The 25,620-nt window shown below is 38.3% G+C and overlaps 1 protein-coding gene across 2 annotated transcripts in view; it reads right to left on the bottom strand.

The window, feature by feature from the left end:
* EDIL3 (EGF like repeats and discoidin domains 3) overlaps positions 1–25,620 on the bottom strand; it is a 242,941-nt gene that overhangs the window by 101,126 nt on the left and 116,195 nt on the right. For both annotated transcript variants that reach the window (XM_071455127.1, XM_071455128.1), the window contains 2 exons: positions 22,040–22,168; positions 2,756–2,869 (listed from right to left, as the gene is read on the bottom strand). In XM_071455127.1, coding sequence (XP_071311228.1) covers positions 2,756–2,869; positions 22,040–22,168 — 243 coding nt within the window. The remainder of the gene's footprint in view (positions 1–2,755; positions 2,870–22,039; positions 22,169–25,620) is intronic.

Here is a 25,620-nt window from a genome sequence, read left to right as displayed (position 1 = left end):
GACTCAGAGGATGGTCAGGGTGGTCTAAATATGGTTAAAAGATCATTTTATTATAATTTTTGTACTCAGTTTCAACCCTTTCCTTCTCAGGCCAGCTGAGACTCGCTGCACTAGTTATTCCAGAGGCTTTTGGGACTACGCAGAAGGATTTGGGATGGGTGTCACACAAGGATCCCAGGATTTGGGTGCAGCACAACAGTTGTCTCACCCCTGAAAAGTGCCACACAAGAGATGAAATGGAAGGGAATTGCTTAGGAGATTAGCTAAGAGGAATTAATTGTGGTGAAATCAAATGGTGGAATTGAAAAAGAGGGAAAACCTAGGTGGAGGTGTAGGAAAAAGTGTCTGACACAAAGTACAGGAGGCATGTACACGAGTAACATGACAAATCCTTGTTGCAGAGCAGTGATATTTGGGCTATAACAAACTAGATAAATTATTCTAAATGCACCCTGTAAAGCAGCTTGCATGATGCAATTTTGCAGGGTTTTTTTGATTCTACATCTAGGATATTTTACATATTCTGTGATGTGACTCAGGAATCTTTGAGCGTTGTGAGGTAATTCTGAGACAGCAGTCAGTAATTTACGTAATTAGCATAACAGTATTTAATTACATGATTACTGTAAATATGTGCAAAACTTTTATGGTGTAATTAGAATGTGTAATAACTACTTGTAATTACGTAATTAAGTGTGATGACATAACCAAACTTCTAATGGAAAAAAAAAGATGTATTTTCAAGCCCAGCTATAGAAAATGGTATAGTGCAAGTTATAGAGATGGTAAACTATATATATTTATATTTACTTCACTATATATATTTATATTTACATCAGTATGAATTCTTCAAAATAAGACACAGAAAGACAGAGTGGGGATAACATATTTTGCAATAGAGCAGCAGAGTTCTTTCACTATTTCAATAAACTGGAAAGTTTCAATTTTTTTTTACATACATATACTTTCTCTTATATGCTCTCAAAGCCAGAAATGTGTGTTCGTGCTTATAGATAGATACACATACATAAAACTTAATTCAGTTTAATATATGAGATATGCAGCTTCACACACAAAGTTATTTTTGTATATCACTACGTACACATCTACTTAAAAAAAAAAAAGGTATATAAAATACCAGATGATGGTTCAGGAAATGCAATGAACACTTAAGTAATAGCTCTGACTACCCCATTTCCAGCAAAACAGGAGATTGGGTTTATGTGATCTATTATCTGAGCAGTGCTCATGATGCAGCCAAAATAGAGAAGGGATAAACTCTGAGGAGATGGATGAGATTCCTGGTAGAATTCCAAATGGCAATTCAATTGCACCTAATAAGGAAATGCATGAATTGCTTCACCAGCAAATTCTGAAAAACACTTTAATAGTTTTGGGTTGTTTTTTTTTTAATAAATTCTTTCAGGCAGCCACAGAGACCTGTGACTTTTTCAAAGCAAAGCTTCATCTTTTATTCCTCTCTAGAACTACATACATATTATGTTGGGTGCCTCAAATATTTTTTCTGCTGTGTATAAATCTGGGAGTTCACTGAAACCACTTCAAATAAACATTTGTTGTTATTGGTCCATCCTGTTTTCCTCTCTATTCTCCCCCATACATCCACAATATGAATGCAGGAAAAAGAATAATATTTTTCAGCTCTGTTCTGTTTTCAGCTTTTGTTATGATATTTGATATTTTTCAGCTTTTGTTATGTTTTCATTTATTTATGATTCAACTTGTAATGCCTTTTTTCTTTTTTTTTTTTTTTTGCTACATGAAGTAGGATTTTCCTTACACCAGAAACTCCCTTTCTTCAACGTGGATTAGCCCAGTATTTCAGGTATTCTGAATGTAAAACCCAACACTACTAAAGCCAACTGTTAAATACTTTCCTGTTTCTTTCTATGGTAATATACATTGGAACTATATTAGCTTTATCCACAATACCATAATTTTAACTTCTTTTGTTTGACTGAAACACACAGGCTCTCATCTTTACAGTATTAAAAACCCAACAAACTCTAATATCTAAATGTTTAGGTATATTGCATTTTATGCCAAAGAAGTCTATTCTATTGTTGTTATTTTTGGCCTTCAGGATTACCTAGTTTATCATACATGAAGAACTTTAGGAATCAGACCTTTATGGTGCATCCATAGTCGATGTTATTGAAAAAAAATCAGGTGAAGTTTTTCCCAGGACAAATCCATTAATGACTGTTAATTCTATTAATGACTTCCCCACAAAGCAGTGGTCCAAATTTCAGAGGCTAGAGACATACCAGAGCAAAAAGCAGATATTTTTGCCCTTTTCCTACACTTGTTGATTTCTGCCAATAACATTGCTGAGGACAGGATTTTTGATGAGATGAAACCTCAGCCTGAATTAATTTTTTTGGTTTTTTCTACATTACACTATTTTACTTCTTGCTTAAATATAGATACATTTTGCAAATATTTCCATCATATCAGATGCTTTACTTGAATGTGTGACAGATTTGGTCTCTGAAACTACCTCAGTTTTGAAGGGAATAAGATGGCTATTTTGAGGTTTCTTTATGTGTAAAGAAGTATTTCCACAGTACATTAAAGTTTCCTGGTTTTGTTTGTCCTTTCCCTGTAAAAATAGAATCTTATATTTTATATTATTAAAATAAAATTATATATTATATTATATTATATTATATTATATTATATTATATTATACTATATTATTAAAAATAATGGTTTTAAACCATGCTGTACTTACTCTGTTGGCAGTTCCTTCCCATAAATTCACCTGGACATTCACAGGAATAGTTGGCAACAAGATCTGTACAGATTCCACCATTTCTGCAGGGTTCAGCTTCACATTCATTCACATCTGCAGGAATCACAAAAAAAGGATGCCATGATTAGCAGAGAAATGGTAAAAGCAATATGCACATGGTTAAAAGAATTAAAAAAAAAAAAAAGAAGAAAAAATGAGAGAGAAATTTTATTATGTCCTGTAGTACAGTATAATTCAAAGTCTTGCTCAATGATTTCCACTGTTATTTCCAGATGATATCAGGGCCAAAAGTTTGGCCTGAAAAAAACCCCAAAAAACCAAATTGTAGTAGTTCTAATGGAGCAATCAGTAGAGACTCTTGCAACTTCAAGGAATGTTGCTACTTCTTTATCAACAGATGCCAGTTAAGGATGTGTCTCAGTTCATCTCAAATTCATTAAACATCTAATTTGACAAGGCTGTTTAACTATCTAAAAAAATTCCCTTTCTATGAATGAGTTAGTGGGCAAATTGAAACTAATAACTCAATCTAGAAGCCAGCAAATTTCATTAAATTTCATAAAAGACAGAAAAGGTGGGTAATCTCACTTGAGTTCCTCTTTTTCAGTACACTTTGTCAAACTCTGCAAGAATAAAACTCACCAGTGTTTTTCAGTGTAGCAACCTTAAGTGTAATATCAGATTCCTTTTCTCAAGTGCGACACGGAATATTTCAGTCAACATTAAACAGGCAGGGGCATTATACTGATGCATCATAATTGAAGTTCTTAGTTTCCACATTTATATTTATTCTGCATGGGCTAGAAATGGATAGGTTTTATGTGTTGTTTTAAAAGGACTGGACCTCTGAAGTTAAATATTTTAAAAAGGGTAGAGGATGTGGTAAATATGGTAGATAACATGGTAGATAATAGGGGAAATCACTGGGAATTGAAGTCATACTCCTTGCTGTTGTGTTTAACCTGCTCCTGTCCCCAAAATGTTTAAAATGCTTTTTTTGTTGTTTTTTTTTGTTGTTTTTTTTTTTTTTTTTAATGGCACACACAAACCAAAGAAAATGTTACAAAAATGTCTAAATCTTATGCAACGTGGCTATGCTCAGGAAAAGCAGAACTCAGATCTGTCAACAAAGTTTCCTGATATTCAATAGTTTGAGTATGTGACTTCTGTACTTTCAACTTGGTTTTTTTTATTTTATTTTATTTTCCAGGAATCTGTATTCAAAAAAATCAGTGTTTTCTACAGTGAATAGGATAATCTTCCCATTGCTGTGAACAGAAATGCAGAGACAGGTCTTCAGTGAAATAGGAAGGCTAGTTTCACTTGTTTGAAACAGAAAGTTTTCAGATTTTTATGCTAAAATTAATGGTGGCAATGGATCCCTGGGCCTCTTTTTAACCCCTCATGTTTTTCTATTTCTCACTTTTAAAGATATTACATACTGGCATAATAAAACTTTAGAGTTAGCTGAATTTTTTCTATTAAAGATGAACAAGAGGAGTAACAGCTTAGAGTTCGAGAAATAGAACCTGCCAAGGGAAATGACCAAAGAGCAGACCTGCTCAGTTCTAAATTAAATTCTTTATATGTATTTATAAAATTTAACAAGGTTCTTCAGCTCCCCATTTGCCTTTTTAAGCAAAGCCCATTAACCTTACATTTTTATCAGGTTATTCATCATTTTAATACAGGCTAACACATTTGTGGGGGAAAAAAAATCAAGGTCACTGTGAACTAAAAAACATTAAGTGAACATATGAACTATCTCCCACTATGCTGGTGGTGATTTATCCTCTTAAAAGCTTTTCTGTGTAAAGACAATATCTCCTCAAGATTTTTTTTCCCTATTTTACCATTCTTCTTGAAATAGGAGGAGAAAAAGCATAGCTTTCCAGAATATTCCATATTGACTGCGTGGTGATGGAGAAATATAAACTGAGCTTGGAGGACCACATCCTTTTAAAACAATCCTCATATTCCATCCCCATGGAGCAATCAGCAATATCCAGAGCAGAAAGATGGAATTTGTTAATTATTATCTTTGTTACTTGGCTTCTACGGTGATTTTTCCCAGTAATTCCAGAAACTTGAGTCCCATCAGTTCAAACAAATATGTCATATTTGATGAATTTATGAGGAAAGGTTGGTCGTTGCATCATGTCTGACGTGTTTAGTTGAGAAGAAAATCAACAAAACCGTGTTAGAGAATAAAACAGCATTCTTGAACATGGGTTAGATAATAACTTCTACAGAATTGCATATTTTCCCGTTATTATTTCATTTGACTGAACATGCAGATGAAGAATATTTAAGTAAGGGTGGCTCCTACAAATTGTGGTGAGTTTATGTCCAAATTCCCAGATGTGCCAATTCTGATACTGCACTTTACACTAGCTGGTGTGTTCCTTCCTTCTGGAAAACATAAACTTTGTTCTGTTACCATGACAAGGAGTAAATTTCCCTAGAAATTTTAAAATACCAGGGTTTCTTGAGAAGTTGCTCCTACAGGCAATAGAGACTCATGCAGAAAACTCTCTTTCTGTTATCAGATTCTAATTCTTCACCAACCACATAACCTACCTACATAAGAAGGATGAAGGTTTTCTTTTGATCTAAATTAATAATGCACAGTAAAAGCACTGCAGGATGCTCATGACTTTTCAGGTAAGGTTAAGTCTTAGCTTCAAGGCAGATCCTTTTGCTTTTACACTAAATAAAATACAGAGACCTGGGTGCTGCCAGAGAAATTTGAGTTCCTCACTGAGGGAGGTGGTTGAAGTGGTAAACACTGAGTGAAGAGGACTCATCAAAAGACAGAGGGAAGGTCTGGATCTCTAGATATTGTCCAGTTAGATAAAAAACAACAAATAAACAAGCAACAATAAAGGACATGAAAGAAAACCGAGAGGAACTGCAATACCCAACAAACAAAAGAGAGCAAAGAAGAACAAAAATACCCCAAACCCCACCCAAACAAAACCAAACAAAAAACCCAAACAAAAACATCCCAAAACCCCCACCCTCAAAAAGTCCAAATGCCCAATCTCTCATGATATCTCTGCTGAAGAGGGATTCTGAAATTCAGGATGACGCAGGAACAGAGTAACTGAAATTTTCTGAAAACAGATTGTTCCTTGAAAGAAATAGCTTGAAGGGCTGAGAGACTTGATTAGGAAGTAAAGCCTATGCTAAGGTTTCTTTTCATGCTGCTGATTATTAAATTTAATTTTCCTATCTCCTACTATCAATCCATAATCACAAAATTATTAAGCAGACTTCTGTTTGAAGCACAGTTGTGTTGCACCCCAGAACAAAACTAGGAAAGTAATAGAGAACTTGGCTATGTCACACAGTGACTTGGAAAACCATCAAGGGGCAGATTTCTGTGCTTTTTTCTTCTTTTGATAGATTTTATATATATACATATGCTTATTTAATCCTCTAAGTATTTAATAAAACATTAATAAAAACTACTACTTGCAAATGTAACATAATTAAAAACGCCTAGACTCATTTTGGGTTGTACCAGTTAAATAGAGTCACACATATTTTCTTGAAAAATCACCCCTCATGAAATGGGTATTTAAATTGTGCAGCTGTCATAATTAAAAAATTAACTCTTACATAAAGCCCTTTGAGTCCTTCAGCAAGCTACTTGTTACAAACTGACTTTTTTTTCTGAAGGAGGGACCAATAAGCTCAATTTAACTGCATATTTTGTTTTTTTCTGGCCAACACACATTGTGCTTTGCCTGTGAGTTCACACCAGTGTCTTGTTCCTGTCCCCTGCCTGTTTGTTCTTTTCACAGCCCAGATTCCTGGTTCCTGCCACCTGAGCCCTTGTTTCTGGTCCAGGATTGCCTTTTGCCACGCAGGCTTCCTGAAGCTCTCTCCTGCTGACCAGAACATTCCTTCCCTTAGATTTTGGTTTTGTTCTCATTTTGGCTTCTGGATCACACTCAGGCTGCTCATCTCAACCTTAAGTCATGTTTTAAAATCTGCCTTCTATCATGATAAAGTGGTTGGCCAATCAAAGAAAAAGCATTTATGTTCAAGAGTCTTCTCTGGAAGCCAACATGGCTTTCATTAGGAGAATTGATCCAACAAAATCCAGTTATCCTTTATAAATATTGCAAACATTTTTCTGTCCCATAACAAAGTCAGTTTAGGGTGCCATTTAGTACAATTTAGGAATTAAAAAAATCATCTAGCAATATCTGTTTCATAATTGGCTTCTGTGAATACCCACAGCCACACACTGGATAAAGAGCAACTCCCAGTTTGAGTAACTTCTCACTCCTTCCTGTGCCCCAGGTTTCAATATTTTTAAAGAAAACCCATAATATTTCCCTGCACATTTGTGCTTCAAAATAAAACTGTTAGATAGCTGACAATGTGCTCAAATATCTTTACTTTTGGAAGCTGGTATGGCATGATGTGGACAAAAAGATAATGTGGAATAATTATCCTAAAGTTTTAACATCTTTAATTGTCTTTGGAGTTTAAGCTAAGCTATTCTTGTAGTTGCTTGATGGTTCTTTATAGATTTTTAAAATGCACAAGGTATCTTTTCTTTATTATGTATTGATCCTGAATGATTAAATTACACAGGTCAATACCATATCAGTAAGTTCACACAAAATGTATGATCTTGCTTGCAGAATTTTGTAGTAGCTTGTAATTGTTTAAGCTTGAGCTTCAGATGGTCAAACTTTTTGTTATGAATTTCCTAGAATCATGAAACTCAGCTTACACACTCTTCTTTTTTATTTGCACCAAGGTGCACAAGCACCAAATATTTTTAAGAAATACAAAATGGCAAAACTCCATTGAAAAGAATTAAATTATACTGGTTTTATTTGGCAAATAATCTGGTTCATGAGAAACTGAAATTTAATAAAATTATCTTAACAGTGAGCTACTCAGTGATATGATAAAATTTGAAGGATTACAGCAATTCACATATTGATAGACACATCTTCTTTAGGAGTAGAACATTTTTATGAAAATGTTTCCCAAAAAAACCCCCAAATCAAAGCATTCTTCCTCATATTCACACCGTTTATAAAAACAAGCCTAAACTGTAAAGGTCTCCAAAATTAGATTAACTTGCTGTTTTGTTGTTTTTTTTTTTTCCTAGAAAGCTAATAAATAAATAAGTAAATAAATGTGTTTAAACAGAATGAAAATGCATCAGAAAAAGCACAGGTGGATGACCTTCAATTTTTGGCTAAAGATATGGAATAGATAATTTTCACAATAATGATTTATCTTAATAATCTTAATGAGAGGTTTAAGAAGATCTCTAACATGTTCCAAATGAATGTTTGTTTGTAATTTATATAAACAGATAAACTGTAGCTTTAGCTATAACGGATCCTTGACTTAATTAGGATTATGCAAAAACAAGCACTAGCACTTGTTTGGCTCAACACTGGCGTGAAACTTTTACAAATAATGTGGCATATTTCCTGTGAAATGCAGGAATTTAGAATAAAATATCAAATCTGAATTGGATGCATTAACATTCCACGCAGGACAGGCATCTGTTAGAATTCAGAGGTTCCCTTTGCTTTTTCAAAGCCAGTTTCCTGACCACAGAAGGCTCTGAAAACACAGTGCCAAGAGAAGCTGCAGGAAACCTTCAAGTGCTCTGTGCCACCCTGAAGGGATTCACTATTCAGATATCCTTCTTATGTGATCTTCAAAAAGAGAGGAAAACTGCTTTACACTGGAGACAAAAAAAGTGCAGACCTCTTGCTCCTCCACCCTTAGAAGTTAAACACTGTGTTACCCCTGGTCTCATAATTCCATATAAAGTTTTCCTCCTCCTGTATTTTTACAGGAGGAGGAAAATGTAATTATTCTGTAATTATTCCTGTAATTATTCTGTAATTATTCCTGTAATTATTCTTTAATTACTCCTGTAATTATTCCATATTATCTTTTTGTCCACACTATGCCACACCAGCTTCCAAAAGTAAAGATAATTGAACACATTGCCAGCTATATAATAACAGTTTTATTTTGAAGCACAGCTGCGTGGGGAAGTATTTTGGGTTTTCTTTAAAAATATTGAAACCTGGGATAATCCACCACAGGGATGTCTGTCAGGATTTTTCCTGAAACATTCACTACAAATATTTTACATTATATTATCCCAGAGCTCTTGCCTAGAATTCCTTCAGAAGCTGCTTCTCCAACCATTCTCACATTCTTTTTTCAGAGCAAATTTATCTCTTTTGAGGCTTCTTTAAAAATTCTAGTTTACACATTTTTACATATACTTCTTTAACTAGACTTCTTAAAAAATAAAAGAAGAGAAGATATTTCATGCCGCCTGGTAACAATCCAGTGTTGTTCCCTTCCCTGTTGGTTCTAAAATATATCTAGACCAACTTGTTTCAGGAAAATTGGAATATATAGTTAGATCCTCTTCATTTTGATTTGTAAAAATCCAGGCTCTGAGAAAATTAAAAGGAAAGACTATTTTATTTTAATTAATACCTTCTTAAATTTCATATGCGAAGTAAAATCCTTAATTTAGACAAACCAGCATTTTTTATGATGACTAATTTCTTTCTCCACCACTTAATTTTTCATCTTTTCCACCTGCAACTTACACTCCGGTTCAATATTATAGTTACAGTTATTCTGTTATAGTAGCAGTGAAATTAATAGAAGCATGTATTTAGAAATCCAGTTTAAAATCAATTTATTGTCCATAGCATTTTCCTACTGTTCTTTGCATTCCACTGTGGCACTTACCCTATGCTACCTTCACTTAAAAAAATTCAAAATTAAATTTAAAGTTTTGAAGTTACTTCATTTCCATAAAATAGTAACTATAATCACAGGTTTCAGAATGCTAGGATTAAATGTAAAACTATTGGAAAAATAATAATTTAAAAAATAATAAAGGGAAAGACACAATTAAGTGTATTCCAGAATACATTTCTACTTTAAATTATCTACTTCAAAGGGTTTAAAATAAGACAGGGCTCTACAAGAATCGTTGCCACAGTAGTGATATATCTTGTGCTGTTAGCAAGGTTCTTTTTTTTTTTTTTTGGTATTTTTAGATACTTTTTCATCCCTGTTTCAATTTTGAGAACTCTCATAAAATAGACCATGCAGTGAAATTATACTCTGCATAGGTACCTACTCTCTATTATGCAAAATACTTATCTTTTCCTTATAGCCACTGAAAAGTTATTACAGTGTTCTCTGTGGAGTCGTACTTCCAGCACTGGGCTAGTCAGTATTTCCTGATCTTCTATTTACCTGTTTAAATGCCTATTTAATGGCATTTCATCTGAGGCAATTTTAATCTAATGGAATTTTGCAATAGCCTAGCCTGGATGTTCCTTATTAGTTTTAAAGGAGTTGGTACTTTAAAAGTTTTAATATGTATTGAAGCAGATTTTTCATTTTTAATTACTTTTAATGAATACTGGCATGAAAACCTTCGTCCCATTAAGTAACTTATCATTTAATTTTACACTGTGGAAGTACATCTTCAGGGCAACTATTCCTGGCGTTTCCAATGAACCTTATTAAAATAATTGGCTATTTATATAACAAGCATTTGACAAATCATTTAAGCTGTAGTTGAGGAAAAGAGAGAAAAAAAAATCTTATTAAAAAGTGATTCAACTGGTGAATCATTTTTCATTACAAGCAATGCTCCAAAAATCTCAGCTTCAGGAATAAGTTAAATTATGGAGCATTGGAGCAACTGGATGATTTGCTAGAGGAGTGTGGGTGGTCACGTGGCAATAAATCCAATTATTACCACAATGAGTTTGACCCCAAATCAGTAAATTAGCATTATTTCCCTTCATACATCCCAGAAAAATTTTATCCCTTCAAAATGCAGTCGTTTATGCATTTCAGAATAGAGTGAGGATAGGGTTGCATTGTTTTTACGTGAACATGGCTATGGCACAGGTTTTTAAAAATATCACTAGACAAGTCCTGGAAGATACAAAGATGGATGCTCTAAAATGACAAAGTCAGATGATTATGTTTTTTTTTTTTGATGTGTCTTTATTTGATATACACAGGGTGAAGTGTACTCATTTGTGGCCAATGTGTATAAATCTCATTTGAACAATCAGAAATATTTGTTTGAGGCACTTGCATAAGTGCACATACATGTGCTACATAGAGGTATCTTCAACTCTTTGCTGATAGTTTTCAAATTCAGACCCTTAGCTGATCAGAAATATATGTATGTTTTACTTATGTTTGTATTTAATCTGGAACTGCAGGTTGGTGAACGTCACCGAGGAAAGAAACACTCATCACCAATTCTGCCTTTTGGGCTGTGGTGATTTCCTTGCCTCCTCTGCAAAGGTGACAAGGAAAACCTCATCTCCCTCCCCACAAAAGATGCAGCAGCTGCACCACATCAGCAATGATTGCCTGGTTCAGAAAGAAAAATATTGTCTTCCAGTCTGTACATAAAATCTGTACCATACCCCAATGGTGTGGGTGCTACAATTCCTGTAAAAATCTCTACTTTTGCTGAGAAATGGGAGGAGGTTCTCACTCTTTTATGAGCATTGACATAAAGAAGTCAGAAATAAGCTTTTTAAACTCCTAATTTTACATTAGGGTAAAGGCTCTCCTCGCCTCGCACTCTTTTCCTAATTTTGGTGTATGTCTCCTGCAGAATTATCCTGAAGCTCCCTTAAATATTTAGTGACAAAGAAAGTGGAGAGGGTGAGAAGGGAGCAGATTAATTTCTCTTTAACAGTGACAACTGCTGGTATGGAAAAGAATGTTGCTTTTAAGTAAACTGCAAAAACTGCAGGAGGGTAAAGCATAAACAGCTCTACTAGGTACATGAAAGGATCACACACAATAAATACATTTTCAGAGCCAGATGCCACCTGACTGACTTGTGGGGAGGGCAAAATGAGATCTGACAAGATTACAAAGGATACCTATTATTTGGAGGTAAATAACATTTTAAATACTCTTTTATGGTGCAGTGCCTACACATCTGGATCAGGGAACATCAATTCACTGTAAATGTTTTGTTGTAAGAAGGGCAATTCCTGAATGTAATTCCTGAATTGAATTTATTGCAAATGTAGAGCTGGTGGTTTCTTTAAAAAAAAAAAAAAACAAAACTTTTTAGAAAATCCCAGTATCCCAGAATGGTTTGGTTTGGAAGGGGCCTTAAAGATACATAATTCCAACCACCTTCCACTATCCCAGGTTGCTCCAAACCCTGTCCAGCCTGGCCTTGGACACTTCCAGGGATCCAGGGACAGCCACAATTAATGCCATTCATGTCCCTCTGCATGTTCCCATCTCCTCACCTCCCTAGGACCTAGCACTGGCCACATTCTGTGACCTGATCCCACTGAAAATCCCTTAGCACAGTTAGCTTGTGCACTTCCAGACAGTCCTGGTGAGCCGATTCAAACACAAGTGTGATGGGGATCAATCTTCAGTGGAGGTGGGCATCATTATTTTTTGTCAGAATCAGACAATCCCACCAGAGGACCAAACGAATCTCCAGCCAAAGCACGGCTGACAGAAAGCCGCATGTGTCTCATGACATCAGACACTTAGCACATGATAAGGAAAGGAAGATAAACAGGATTTATTAATATTTTTTCAGTGTACTTTGAGAAAAGCAAAGTATGGCCTGCATTTGTAAGAAGCATGGCCTTACAGAATCTTATGTGCAGTTTCAGATCTGAGAACACACCCGCACTTCCCTGTGCAGGTCTCGGGCACGTTTTCTCTGTACAGATTCTAGAATGTCTGGGTGGACTGAATTTCCATTTGCCTACTGGAATGTTTTAAGTAAATTCCCAGTTATGTCAAATCCCAGGAATTTCAGACTGCTGGGCTACTTTCTTTCGGATTATTTTAATCTCACAGGGATCCAGTTCTTGTGCTCTCAGCCTGCTGTCACACAAAGCAAAACATGATAAGTAGAGATGATCAAGAGATTTTCTTAAGAAATACACTCCTGACTCAAACTAAAACTCTTAGCCAGGTGTTCTACAGAAATAATTGTACGTCACTTAAGAGTAAGTGCAGAATAAATGCAAACTACATGAATATCCTGGGTATTCATATGAAAATGTGACAGCACCGTGGGTTTTGCTTGAGATATTTTACGAATACAAAGGGATTAGTTTGTGATGCAGACTGGTTTCTGCCATTACACCAGTTTATCATTACACTGAGCTTCAAGCACAAATACTGATTTTTGAAATTTTTCTTGCACAGGCAATGAGTCTGATGCAATATCCTTCTCTCCCTCTGCACAATGCTCGTTCTCAGAAGTGTATCCACATGAAAAAATACTGCTTATAATTTCAAAAGAGTAGTTAGACTACTGAATGTACTCCTGGATCTTCCTTCTAAGTTCTTTTCCTTCTTCCAACTTCTCACTGGGTTTGTAGTATAAAACAAGCCCCTGATAACTGAATGTGTTTTCCTTCTTTCATTTTTCAGAAAAAATTTCCATGCAAATTGTTCAATTTCCAAACGATAAAGCCGCTCACAAAATTTTCAGGTAGTTCAATGAGCAGTACCAATATTTTATACAGTAATAGGGAGCTGCACAGCCATGTGCCAGCACGAGTTCCAAACACAGTACAATATTTTAATTCTGCATCCCTGACACACCTACACATACAGATGGCTGAGCACAGTAGCTCTTACAGGAGCAAAACAATAAAACCAAGAAAAATATCTGAATTACAATTTTTTTTTTTTTTTTTCCTCCAACAACTGCTCCCAGACCACATCTCTGTGTGACAAAATTCTAAGTGGTAAGTTCTGTCTTGTTAAACAATCAGATTTCATGTCAAGATTTCATTTATTACTTTATCTTCCTCACAAGAATGTGCTGGTGTATCTGTGAGAAAGCTGCTGGTGCAACAAAGACTGAACACAGTTCTGCTTTTAAAACTCCAGGTGGCTGTGTTGACCCTAAACCATCACAGTGGCTGAAATCGACTTATGGGTTGCTGTGTCTTACCAAATGGGCACAAAAAGTGGGAAAAATAAAAGGAAAATAGATGTTTTGTCCAGCCAAAGTTATCATGTGTTCCTCCTCTAACCATACACCTCTGTACTGTGGTTTATCAGGTCTTCCCTGGGACTCAGTGCAACCTCAGATAGTTTATTACAATATTTCTGCTATAAAAATAGGAATGTATGATGTAGACATTACAATGGGATAACTATTCTCAAATTTAGAGTGGACTCCTTTCATTCAGTGCTTTTTATTTTTAATTCAAATATAAGGAGAAACTTGTATTATAAAACATCTCTATATGCTACATTTTTAGAGCAGAATATGAACAAACTTAATCTCTTTTGCAATCAAACAGCAATTCCTGCATTTTTGGAACATTAATTTCTTTTCACCATAAAAAAAACCAAAACAAAAAAAACCAAACTACTCCTTAAGAAAGACACTAATTAGAGAAAGGCAGATTTACCTGCCTACAAAAAAAGTTTACAATAGCTATTGACAGCCTAAGTGACTTTTACACCATAGAAACACACATCTTCTGAAAAGCACCATTCATTATGTAATTCAGTCAGTGCCTTGGTTGGAAGGGGCCCAACCCCTCTCTTTAACGTTGCCATAAAACCCCAAAGCAATCAGGAAGATCTATTTCCTCCCCCTATGGCACCTCATGAGAGAAACTCAGCAATTACCATGGCCTGCTTAAGAAAAGCCTCAGCCCCATACCCAGTTCTGGTTAAAAAAGAAAAAAAAAAAAATCAGAAGGAAATTTAACAACAAAATGCTGCATAAAGAATACAGAATGTAAGGAACTTCTGACAAATAAACCTTACAGCTTTCTCTTTACTATAAGTCACTGCTGCTGTAAAATACACCACTGAACAAAGGAGGTTTTGAGAAGGCCACTGAGAGACAATTTGAAAGTGCAAGAAAAACCAACACACTGCACAGAAAAGGCAACAAATTTAACTGGCTTCACAGGAGAAGGAAGAGGGCACATAACAAATGTCTGCAAAATAACAAGTGGTGTACACAAGGCATTCAAAATCTGCTTTTCTCCCAGTATTGTAATAGACAAAGGATGAAACATTTTAAAGATGCTGGAAGACAGCAGGTTGGAAATTGAAAAGGGACTTTTTATTGAGTATACAGCAAAATTAGACTTTGAAACTCAATGCTATGTATGAGGAAATTGTTAAGATCAGTAACTCAACAAGAATAAAAAAAGCTATTTGAATTGTGTATGGATAAAAAGAACAAACAATGCTATACAAGCAAATTCCAAGAAGAGCGAAACAAAATTGGTGGGGTTATTATACTTCCTACCTGGGACTTTAAAGCAATCTCTGGCTCTTACTGAATCAAATAAAATCTTCAAGGAGGGGGCAAGCATCAGCTCAGTTACCTACTGCTTCAACCACAACATTTATTTAGGCTTCAAGGAAAACAAACACCTTCTTCCAATCGCCCCAAAATTGGTGTCACTGTTGTCCAATCTCACCAGACGTTTGTTGTAAGAGGATCCATCAGCAAAACTTCCTCCATTTTCAGCTGACAAACCTGTCATTTTTCACCTCATTAGAGAATTTCCTTTTTCCAGTCCCCACACAAGCTTCCCTGGACTTCTGTGAATGGGACAAAAGCACCAGGGGCTCCCACACCTGTTGGTTCTGCCATTTCCTTCAGCCCCCTGACACAGCTTCAATTCTGGGAACATTTTACTGACTTTTCTTCCAATAGCCTTCAGTGGCTGTTTGTTTTTATATTCTTTACTGGTGATACCTCTCAGATGTCTTTAAAATTACCCACCTTCTTTCACATTTTGAGTTAAATTCTGGACGTTTCACAAACTAATAATGATACCTGCTTCCTGCTTCCTTTCTTGTCCAAGCTACTGGTCAAACACAGGAATAGTTTCCAAATTTCAGCTCTACAATGCTTAGAGGCACAAGGACATTCATATACATGAAACTGGCTACTGTACTGTGGAGTTTATTACTGTACCAGTAAGTATTTTGTTGGCAGTATAATTTTTTAAAGCTATTCATAGAATTAATTTTGATGAATATTAACCCCTCCCTCCACCCCAGAATAAAAAGGAACAATGTGGTAAAGTTTAGAACAGCCCAAACAGATATTTTTCTCCAAAGGAGGGACCATATTTTATGTGTGTCAGGAGGAGTATGGGATGAAAATCTGGTGTGGTGCAACTGCATGCACACTGGTACATTAAATTTGCTCACTTGGCTCGTGGCATGGCTGGCTTGGAACAACCTGCATCTGTGCAAGAAAACAATGGGGTTTTAGTCTTCAAAACAGGGCAGCTGCATGGAAACCATCTGTGGGGAATGGTTTCTGGAGTGCCTTTCCACCCAACTGCAGCCAGGAGTGGCTTAACAAGAGCACTCATTCCTCTTAACATAAAATCTGTGCCACATTCTGCATCCTCATCACAGTAACTTCTTCCTGGTAGCTGGAAAAGTCACTGTGATTCTGCCCCTGGGATGGGTTGGGATAACTTTGGATGCATGGACAGACTGGGGAATGAGATGCTGGGAAGCAGTGCCAGGGAAAGGGTCTGGGCATCCTGGTTGTGGGAAATAGTGAAAGTAAGATGATTTCAAGAAAGCTGTAAAAGCAGGCTTTTTTTAAAAACAGAACAGAAAACTCAGAACTAGCTGCAGCTGCAACATCTGAAAGTAGAAAAAGTTACAACGGTACAGCAAGCAAGGACATTAAACAATAGCTTGAGTTTGAGACTTGGCTGAGATAGGCCTTAGGACTGCAAAAACAAGATATTCTATGTCTAACAAGATAGTAGAAAGTTTTAAGCTTAATAATGGAGTATTGTGTATTGTTGATAGAAAGCAGACAAGCAAGCATTATGTGAAGCAGGTGTACATGTGCCTTTAGTGATTGGCTAGAACAATTTTCTGTAAGCTTTAGCAATGTGCTATTGGCTAGAAAGTTTTTAAAATGCTTTGTGGCAAAGAAATCCTTGGCAGTTGCTGGCTGTACATGAGCTTTTCCATCTTCCTATTTTCTCAACCATGTAATGAGGCTGATGCTGCAATGAAAACTCAAAAAATGTACCCCAGCAGTGCTGTCCTGTTTGTGAAAACAACCTCCAAACACAAAGGCCAGTGGCAGTGCCCTGGAGCCAGCAGGGACATCCCTGTCCTGGGGACACTGGGCCCAGCATGGCCAGGCAGGGATTGTCCTGCTCTGCGCTGGGCCGGGGAGGCCTCACCTGGAATATTGGGTGCAGTTCTGGCATCACAACACAAAAAAGGCATTGAACTGTCAGAGAGTGTGCAGAGGAGGCCATGGGGATGGTGAATGGTGTGGAGGGGCCGTGTGAGGAGGGCTGAGGGCACTTGGTGTGCTCAGCTGGAGAAGGGGAAGCTGAGGGCAGACCCATCACAGCTACAGCTCCCCATGAGAGGAAGAGGAAGGGCAGCTCTGGTCTCTGATCTCTGATCTCTGATCTCTGATCTCTGATCTCTGATCTCATCTCTGATCTCTGCTCCTGAGAGTGGCAGGACCTGAGGGAAGGGGCTGGAGCTGGGCCAGGGATTTGGGATGGAGCTCAGGGCAAGGTTCTTCCCCAGAGGGTGCTGGGCACTGCCCAGGCTCCCCAGGGAATGGCTCCCCAAGGCTGCCAGAGCTCCAGGAGAGTTTGGAACACACTCCAGGGATGCCCAGGCTGGGATTTTGGAGTGTCTGTGCAGGGACAAGCATTTGAATAGATAATTATCATCGGTCCCTTCCACCTCAGGAGATTCCTTGACTGTATACTGAATTTTGCTGGGAGAGATTATGCATCAGGTCAACTGGCCAGAAATGTGTGGCCACGAGCCTTTCCAGCTGTGGCACCACAGGAAAAAGGCTCTGCCCCAATGGATAGCTGGGATGATGGCTCAAGGTAGAATGGAAATCTGCCACAGGGCCAGTGCAATTTTCCAACACATTTGTGCAGCACATGTGGATATCACAGGCCACCCATGATGTGGAAGAAGAAAGCAGAAACCTCGGTAAAACCCTGGTTTTAGGTAAAACCCCTATCAGCTTGCTTACATTATTAAGTGTGTTTGATTAATAACCTTTATTATTGGGCTGCAAGCATTTCAGTTATATCTGGTGGAGTTAATGATCCTCAGAATACAAACCCACGTGCAAATCAAACCCTTAAATCTGAACCCTTTGTTGCTTCAAACATGAATTTTCCTGGTTGGATCTGTGTCCTTTCAGCTACTTGAGTGGCAGCCAGTAACACATATTGGGTCTAATGTCTCAAATTCCTACTTCTTCCAGTATGATAATCACAATAATGCATACTGTATATATCTTTCAACAGCATTTTTTTGTTTTGTGAGGGATTTTCTGTCCCTTTTTTTCTTTTGTATTTTTTTTTTAATTTTGGGTTGTGGTTTGGTTTGGGGCTTTTTGGTTTTTTTTTTCTGTTTCTTTTTTTGGTATTTTTAGTTTTTTATTTCCATTTGGTTTGGATTTTTTTTAGGGGGGGATTTTGTTTTGGTTTTTTTGGTTTTTTTTTTTTTGTTTTGTTTTGTTTTTTGTTTGATTGGTTTGTTTGGTTTTTTGTTTCGGTTTTTTTTTTTGGTTTGGTTTTTTTAGGTTTTGGTTTCCTTTTTTTGGGTGGAAAAGCTGTCCATTTGGGGTATTTCCATGGATTCTGACTTGTTCTAGGCTTTTTTAATATAGAATCACAAAATGGCTTGGGCTTTAAGGGACTGTAAAGATCACCAGGTTCCAAACCCCCAGCCATGGGGAATTCTCCAGCTCTCCTGGGGCCCCTTTAGGCCCTGGAAGGGGCTCTGAGCTCTCCCTGGAGCCTTCTCTTCATCCCCAGCTCTCCCAGTCTTGCTTCAGAAGAGCCCTTGACTTCAATCTTCATTCCAATCAGGTAAGTAAATGCCCCTTAAATAATGGAAGAATATTTAAAAAATAGATTTGCTGTGGTATCAGCACAAAATCCAGTCCAGGCCTCCACCTGAGGCAGACTTTCCTGGTTTTGGTTACTTTATGAGCTTTGAAATTGGAACACTTTCTTTTTTTTATTTTTTTAATTTTTTTTTTGCCATTGGGTAACTAGAATCTTTTCAGGCAACCACAGCCAATTAATATCAGTTTTACAATAAATCAAGAATATTTACTGACTGTATCAGTAAAATTTCCAACGATCTCTTTTATAGTTTACATATTAATTATTTACATGGGCAAGAAATACTGACAGGGTGTTTGTTGATGTGAATGATAAAATACCAGCTTTGAGAAGGTATCTCGACTGCAAAATCAATCACCTGGCTTAATTGATTTGGCAACAGAATATTAGACATGAAAGAAATCCAAGATAAAAAGCTTTGTACAAGAGAACCACAAAGTGGCTTTTTGAATTCTTGACAGTGCAGAAGAGACGTGCCTTGCAACGAGGTCATTTTAATTTGTCTCTTTATGATAAATTTGACAGACTTCTTACTTGATTTACAGTGTTCAGAATTGAATTGTTAAACTTCATGAAGCAGAGGAGTTTGTATCAAAGGAACAGCGTGAATTGAGCTAAGGTGATATTGTATATAAATGCTAAATTTTAAGTCCACCACTGAAAATCCCACAATTCTCCCTGACACACAGGAGCTCTGTGGCTGCCTCTCACAGCTCCCATCCCCAGAGACCCTCTGGGAACACCTGGATAGGGTATCTGATTTATCATCCCATCTTAAATCAGACTATCTGAAAAGGACTGAATCTCATTCTCCCCCAGAGAATAAATCTTCATATAAACTAGTCTTTTCTCAAATCACTTCAGCTGCCTTCTGGGGCTGTGGTGAGTCTGGGTCAGCTGTGGGAAGGCTTTATCTTGTCCTGAAGTTGACACAAACACACTTTGCTGATTATCAGGATCATTAGCTAACATGATATACCTCAATATTTTTAAAAGGATGCTGTGGACCCAGCAAACAACTCTGATGAATCACTCTGTGATGCACCAGCTGTATGTTTCTTACTCATTAATTAGGTGACAAAAGATGGCATTCCATCCAAAACTCGTGCTCAGCAACGTGTTTTGCTTGATGAAACTTGTGGGATTATTTACTTCTTTAACAAAGGTCAGCTCCATTATATTTGATGGAAGGAGTGTTGTGTGCCACGCTGATGCCTCAGGTTTTAGCTTTTCTATTTTTCAGATTCTGTGCTGCTTTATTGGATGGGTCTGAGCTTCACATGAGGGGATGGTGACCTCTCTGCACAGAGCAGGGAGACAAAACAATTCCTGATCCAAATGATCCAAATCTCAGCCCAAGAGCACAAACACTGTGGGCTGGAGAGAGAAAAACAAGCAGGGTGGGACTGCAGGGGCTAAAGCTGGAATGGGACAATGAACTGCAAGATGCAAATGGAGCAGAACTGATCCCAGGGAGAGACCCTGTGCCTGCTCGTGCATTTTGGGGCCATTTTGGTTCATCTTGGGTGCAGCCCTGGCTGGGCTCTGGTGCTGCCCAAGGTGCATCCATTAAGGCTTTTTAATAAATCCCTGATTTATTCTTTAGCTCTGTCCAGCCTCTGTTCTAGGTCAGCCTTCACAAGGCATCAGTTTCTGGTGATCCAGATGGGACAAAGTCATCTGGAAAAGCCCCTGGACCAGAGCCAGAGGAACCTCCAGCTCTTGCCATCAACGTGGCAGGTCCCATGATGGAGCACCCCTGAGCACATGTGTCCATGTGATTGTGTTTTCACATGAGCTCATCCACGCGGCTGGACAGCAAACACTCATTTCCATGCTCCCAGTGGAGGAGGTGGGTGTATATTTTCACCGGATTAACTCAGTGGAATTCCCCACATTACCCACACAATTAACTGAGAGTGTGGCCAAAGTTAATGGAATTGAGCATCCATATTCCAGTCTTTGGAGATACTTTGAGAGTTTAAGGGACATAACAAACATGAAGATGTTAGCTGAGCTGGATCGTATTGTTGTATTGTGTTCTGGACACTTCAAATTATAGACAAATATCTAAATGGAGCAATTAATTCAGGTAGGCTGGATTCAGTGCTTAGTCACTGTGAGCTGAATAACTGAACTAATTTTTACATGTGAGTGGAGCTGGATTCCTGACTATTTCCTCGAGTTTTTTTACCTTCTGTAACAGCTGGCTTCCAAATGCATCAACAGCATAAGATTTAAAGAGCCATGCTGCTCCTGGTTTAAGAACCACTCATGCACAAAATGGAAACCCCAAAATTTCTCTCGTGAGCTTCTCCTCAGGCAAGCACTTGTTTCAAATGAGATTTGCATGTGAAAAAAACCCAGTTTCTATTAAATTAACAGGCAAAACAGACTACATTAATAGGTTAGCACACGACCCGCTCAGTCACTAGCAGATGAATATCCCTCACTAATTGGCTTTGATTGCTGGTGGGGTGCAGTGAGAAGCAGAAAAGCTCCTGACTCTGTGTTAGCACTACCCAGCAGTAACTAAAACATCCCTGAATTTTCAGTGTTGGTTCCAGCACAAATCCAAAACACAAGCCCACACCAGCTACTGTGAAGACATTTAACTCTGCTCCTGCCAGATCCAGCACACCCAAAACTTCTTTCCCCATATGGTTCATTGTAAGTTCTCTACCTACCACTATATGATGAGGCTACTGACCTGCTGTTCCAAATCTGACCTGAAAATAGGAAATACTCTCCAAATAAATGATAAGGATTAGAAAGAGATCAAGAAACTGTATTTTAAACAGGGTTAAATCATGTTAAGTCTGGAGGTTTTGCTCTTGAACTTAGATACTGTGATTCAAAACATTTCTTCATTATTTATAAAGACATATGTAAAGAAAGATGTAGAAGAAATTTATTCAGAAATTTCAGGGGTTTTTCCTTTTTTTTTTAGCATTAATCAAAGCAAACACACAAACACTACTGAGATAAGAAGATAGTCCTTCTGTTTCAAATACACTTCTGCATTAAAGCCCTGCAAAATATGTTTACCTTGTCCTTGCCATGGTGTAAAACATGTATAGCAAATCATGTCCTGTTGTGTCCAGTGTGTTGGTAGTCAGGTCATTTTCTGAAGGCAGCAGCAGCATTCTGTGGTATTAGCTTGCTCATAACATAAAGGCCAAAGTCTGATATACTCCAGAAAACCAGATCCGATATTAATCCTTAACTGTGCAGGCAATAAAAAGGCTCCTATCTATAAATACAATAAAATTTACCACGTGGAACTTACTGTGCTGGCAGTGAATCCCATTAAATCCCGGTGGACATTTACAGACATAGCCTATGAACGTGTCGCCTCGGTATGCTTCACTAATTTCACATATCCCACCATTATGGCATGGATTGGGGAGGCAGGGTCCTGTGAGAAGGGAAAAAAAGAAAAAAAAAAAAGAAAGAGAGAGAAGTATGTACACATCCACAATAACAACCATAATCATTTCAGTCATTTATAAGCATTCATTAAAGAAATAGAATGCCTTATGCAGGCCTTTATATTCCACTAACTCAGTAAAATATACCCTTCACTTACTTCAGATAACTTGCCAGCAAGGATTTTTATGAACAAGAAAAAAAATATGAAGAGTGTCACTACTCATTAATCATGGCATTAGTTTTTAATGTGAGAGAAGACAGGAGACAGTGAGGCTAAATCTTGCTCTTCTGTTAAAGATAACAGGCATTCTAGTTTTTGCACCACTGAGGGAATAGGTATTAATCAAACATGCCTATCATGCACAGAGTGACAGGTACAATGTCCCTGAATGATCGCTACATGTCAAGTTAGCAGTCTGAGGAGATCTTTGCTATGGCTCCGGGTGACTTTCTGAAATGAGAGTATCTGGGCCAGTAGTTAGCAGCTACCAAGCCAACTATTCTTTTCCACTCAGTGCCTCTGAAGTAGCCACTTCAAGATGGTTTGAAAAAGATCTTCTGACTAAATTTTCTTTTTCCCCAACACGCCACATGCTAGGATGCATAAAGTTTTAGCATGGAGATCTGCTATAATTGCAATTACTATAACTTTAAGTACCTTTGAAAAATGGAATTGTTTGACCTGAGGTCTAAAGTTTACTCATTTAACAGCACTGGAAAAGAGCTACTTATATTTTAATGTCTTACTAACTACCCCCAGCATGACTCCTACCAGAAGAAAACATTTTGATGATTTTTTTTTTCCTATCTCATTTTAAAGAAGTAGTAAACATTGTTTAGAAAGCCCCACAAGCAAGTTTGTCTTGATTTGTAATTTCAATATAATGTAAGTTATTTGCAACCTGTGCCTTGTACCCTGAAAGGTGATAACCACTGTTTGTTGAAACGCAATGTCATAATCTTTCACTCACTTTAAATTGCATTTGGAAAAGATACCCAAAGCAAACAAAAGAGAAAAGAAATCTAGAGCATAATTTACTGACAATCAGAGTTGGGAATTTCAGAATCCCAGAATCCCAGAGGTTGGAAAAGACCACCAAAGCCATCAAGTCCAAGCTCTTCCTGTTGCCCAATTTGTCCCCAGCCCAGAGCACCTCCAGCCCATCCAGGTGACACCTGCAGGCTGGGCACTCCAAACCCCCCTGGGCAGTGCCAAGGCAGTTCCTGAGCCCCCTTTCCATGGGGAAATTCCTGCTGTGCCCACCCTGAGCCTGCCCTGGCCCAGCCTGAGGCCGTTCCCTCTGCTCCTGTCCCTGGTCCCTGGAGCACAGCCCGACCCCCCCGGCTGTGCCCTCCTGGCAGGAGCCGTGCAGAGCCACAAGGGCCCCCTGAGCCTCCTTTGCTCCAGGCTGAGCCCCTGCCCAGCTCCCTCAGCCTCTCCTGGGGCTCCATTCCCTTCCCAGCTCCGTTCCCTTCCCTGGCCACGCCGCAGCCCCTCCATTGCCTGGGTGAGGGCCCAGAGGTGCCCCAGCCCTCGAGGTGTGGCCTCAGCAGGGCCGGCACAGGGACGGGCCCTGCCCCGCTCCTGCCGCCACCCCAGGGCTGGCACAGCCCAGGTGCCATCGGCCTCTCGGTCCCCTGGGCACCCCTGGGCTGTGTCCGGCTGCTGGCACAGTGCTGGAAGCCAGGACATTGCTCTGGCTGCCCTCAGAGCCTGGCAGGGGCCTCAGAGACCTGGGCACGGAGTCAGAGACACCTGGGCCTTCCATTGCAACCCATGGAAACAACAATTACCAACTTTGCTACCAGCCACAAGGCTTTGAGTAAAATGTTAGTGAACTTATCACAAGGTGAAAATGTAGGATTTTGGGGTTTTTAGGATGTGGGTTCAGGAGGCAAGATGGAGGAATGTGGGCCTGTCCTGTCCTTCCTCCTGTTTCTTCTTGGCCTCCATCTTCTGCTGTGATGGGGGCACTTTTGGATTGGTTTAGAGTAGAAACTCATTGTCTAACATAGGTGATAGGTATTGCGGAATTATGTTAAATAAAAGACATTTAGTTTTTAGTATAAAAAGCTAACACTGCCCTGAGGGCAGTCAGTGTGCCACAACCCAACCTGCCAGACAGACCTGGGTGGGTCAGAGAATGTTATAGATAAAGAGAAAATAAACAACCTTGGAAAGCAGAGCTGATACATCTCAGTTTCTTCTTTGGTCTAGGGGCTGGGAAAAAGAGACTTTTCTGACACCTGGGGGTCATCTCAACACCAGAGGCCTCATCATCACAGCACCCCAGGGCCTGTCCCAGCTTCCCAGCCCCTCTGCCCCAGCCTGGAGTGCTCCGGGGGGTTGGTGGGACCTGACAAGTCACCTTAGTGAGCCAACAAATGAACAAAAGGAATGATTTAGACTTTAAAGATCTGTAAATTCAATGTTTCTTCATGTCTGCCTGTTCGTGTTTTCAATTACAAGCCAAGATTTGAATGATTTTCACAGCAGCTCCATTCATCCAGACCTCACGTCAGGGAACACCACGCTCTCCGAGCAAATATTAATTTGAAAAGCATAAAAATTAACTGAATGATGAGGATGTCAGAACATATTCCCCAGTTATTACTGCCCATGTGGCTATTGCAATTTGAGAAGCCACGCAGGTGCACATTTCTATTACAACTTTTGTCATCAGCCTGTTCCAAGACACAGCCCTGCAGAGGTTTTGCTTGTGTACATCATTAAACATGGGATATGTCTCATTGAGCCAAAAAAATAATGGACATGAATGTACTGCAGATAATTCCAAATGGTGTTATTAGCAAAAAAAGGGCAAAAATCGTGAAGATGAAAATAAGGAGAATGACTGCTGCCTGATTTGCCTTTTGCCACGCACACTCTGTATTACAATCTAAAAGTAGTGGTACACTGCATTCTTAATTCTGGGAAGATTTGTGTCTTTCAAGTATTACTGCTTCTATTCTTTCAAGTATTACTACTTCATGCTATTTCTTCATAATAATAATTTGGGAAGAAACCTGTCTAATAATTTGCACCTATAGCCTCCTAATAAATATGAATTGTGTGTTTTTTTCCAAGTCTCTATCACAGAGCTGCAGTTTGGGGAGTACCTGCAGGCAGCCTCCTATGTTAATTGTTTCTATGCAAGCAAGATCTCTAATCTTCCAAGAACAATAAATCTCTTAATAATTACTTTCTCATTTTGCTTTCTGCTTTTTCTGTATGGCTTGTTAAGCACGCGTTCAGCCTACTTTAATCGATTTTCTTTATATTTTGCATTTTCTCAGATCAGTCCAAACTGCAAAGGCTTAAAAGGTCATCTGAGGTGCATAGTGATAAATATACTGGTGCATTATAATATTTCTAACTAATGTTTTTCTTTTATGAAGCCTTTCTTCTGGAAAAAAAAAACCAAAACAGCAAAACAC

Source organism: Agelaius tricolor, unplaced genomic scaffold, assembly GCF_023055355.1.
Source record: "Agelaius tricolor isolate 1412-34295 unplaced genomic scaffold, bAgeTri1.0.p SCAF_44, whole genome shotgun sequence".
NCBI lineage: Eukaryota > Metazoa > Chordata > Aves > Passeriformes > Icteridae > Agelaius > Agelaius tricolor.
The sequence above is the reverse complement of the archived record's forward strand: the minus strand, read 5'-3'. Positions and strand labels throughout refer to the sequence as shown.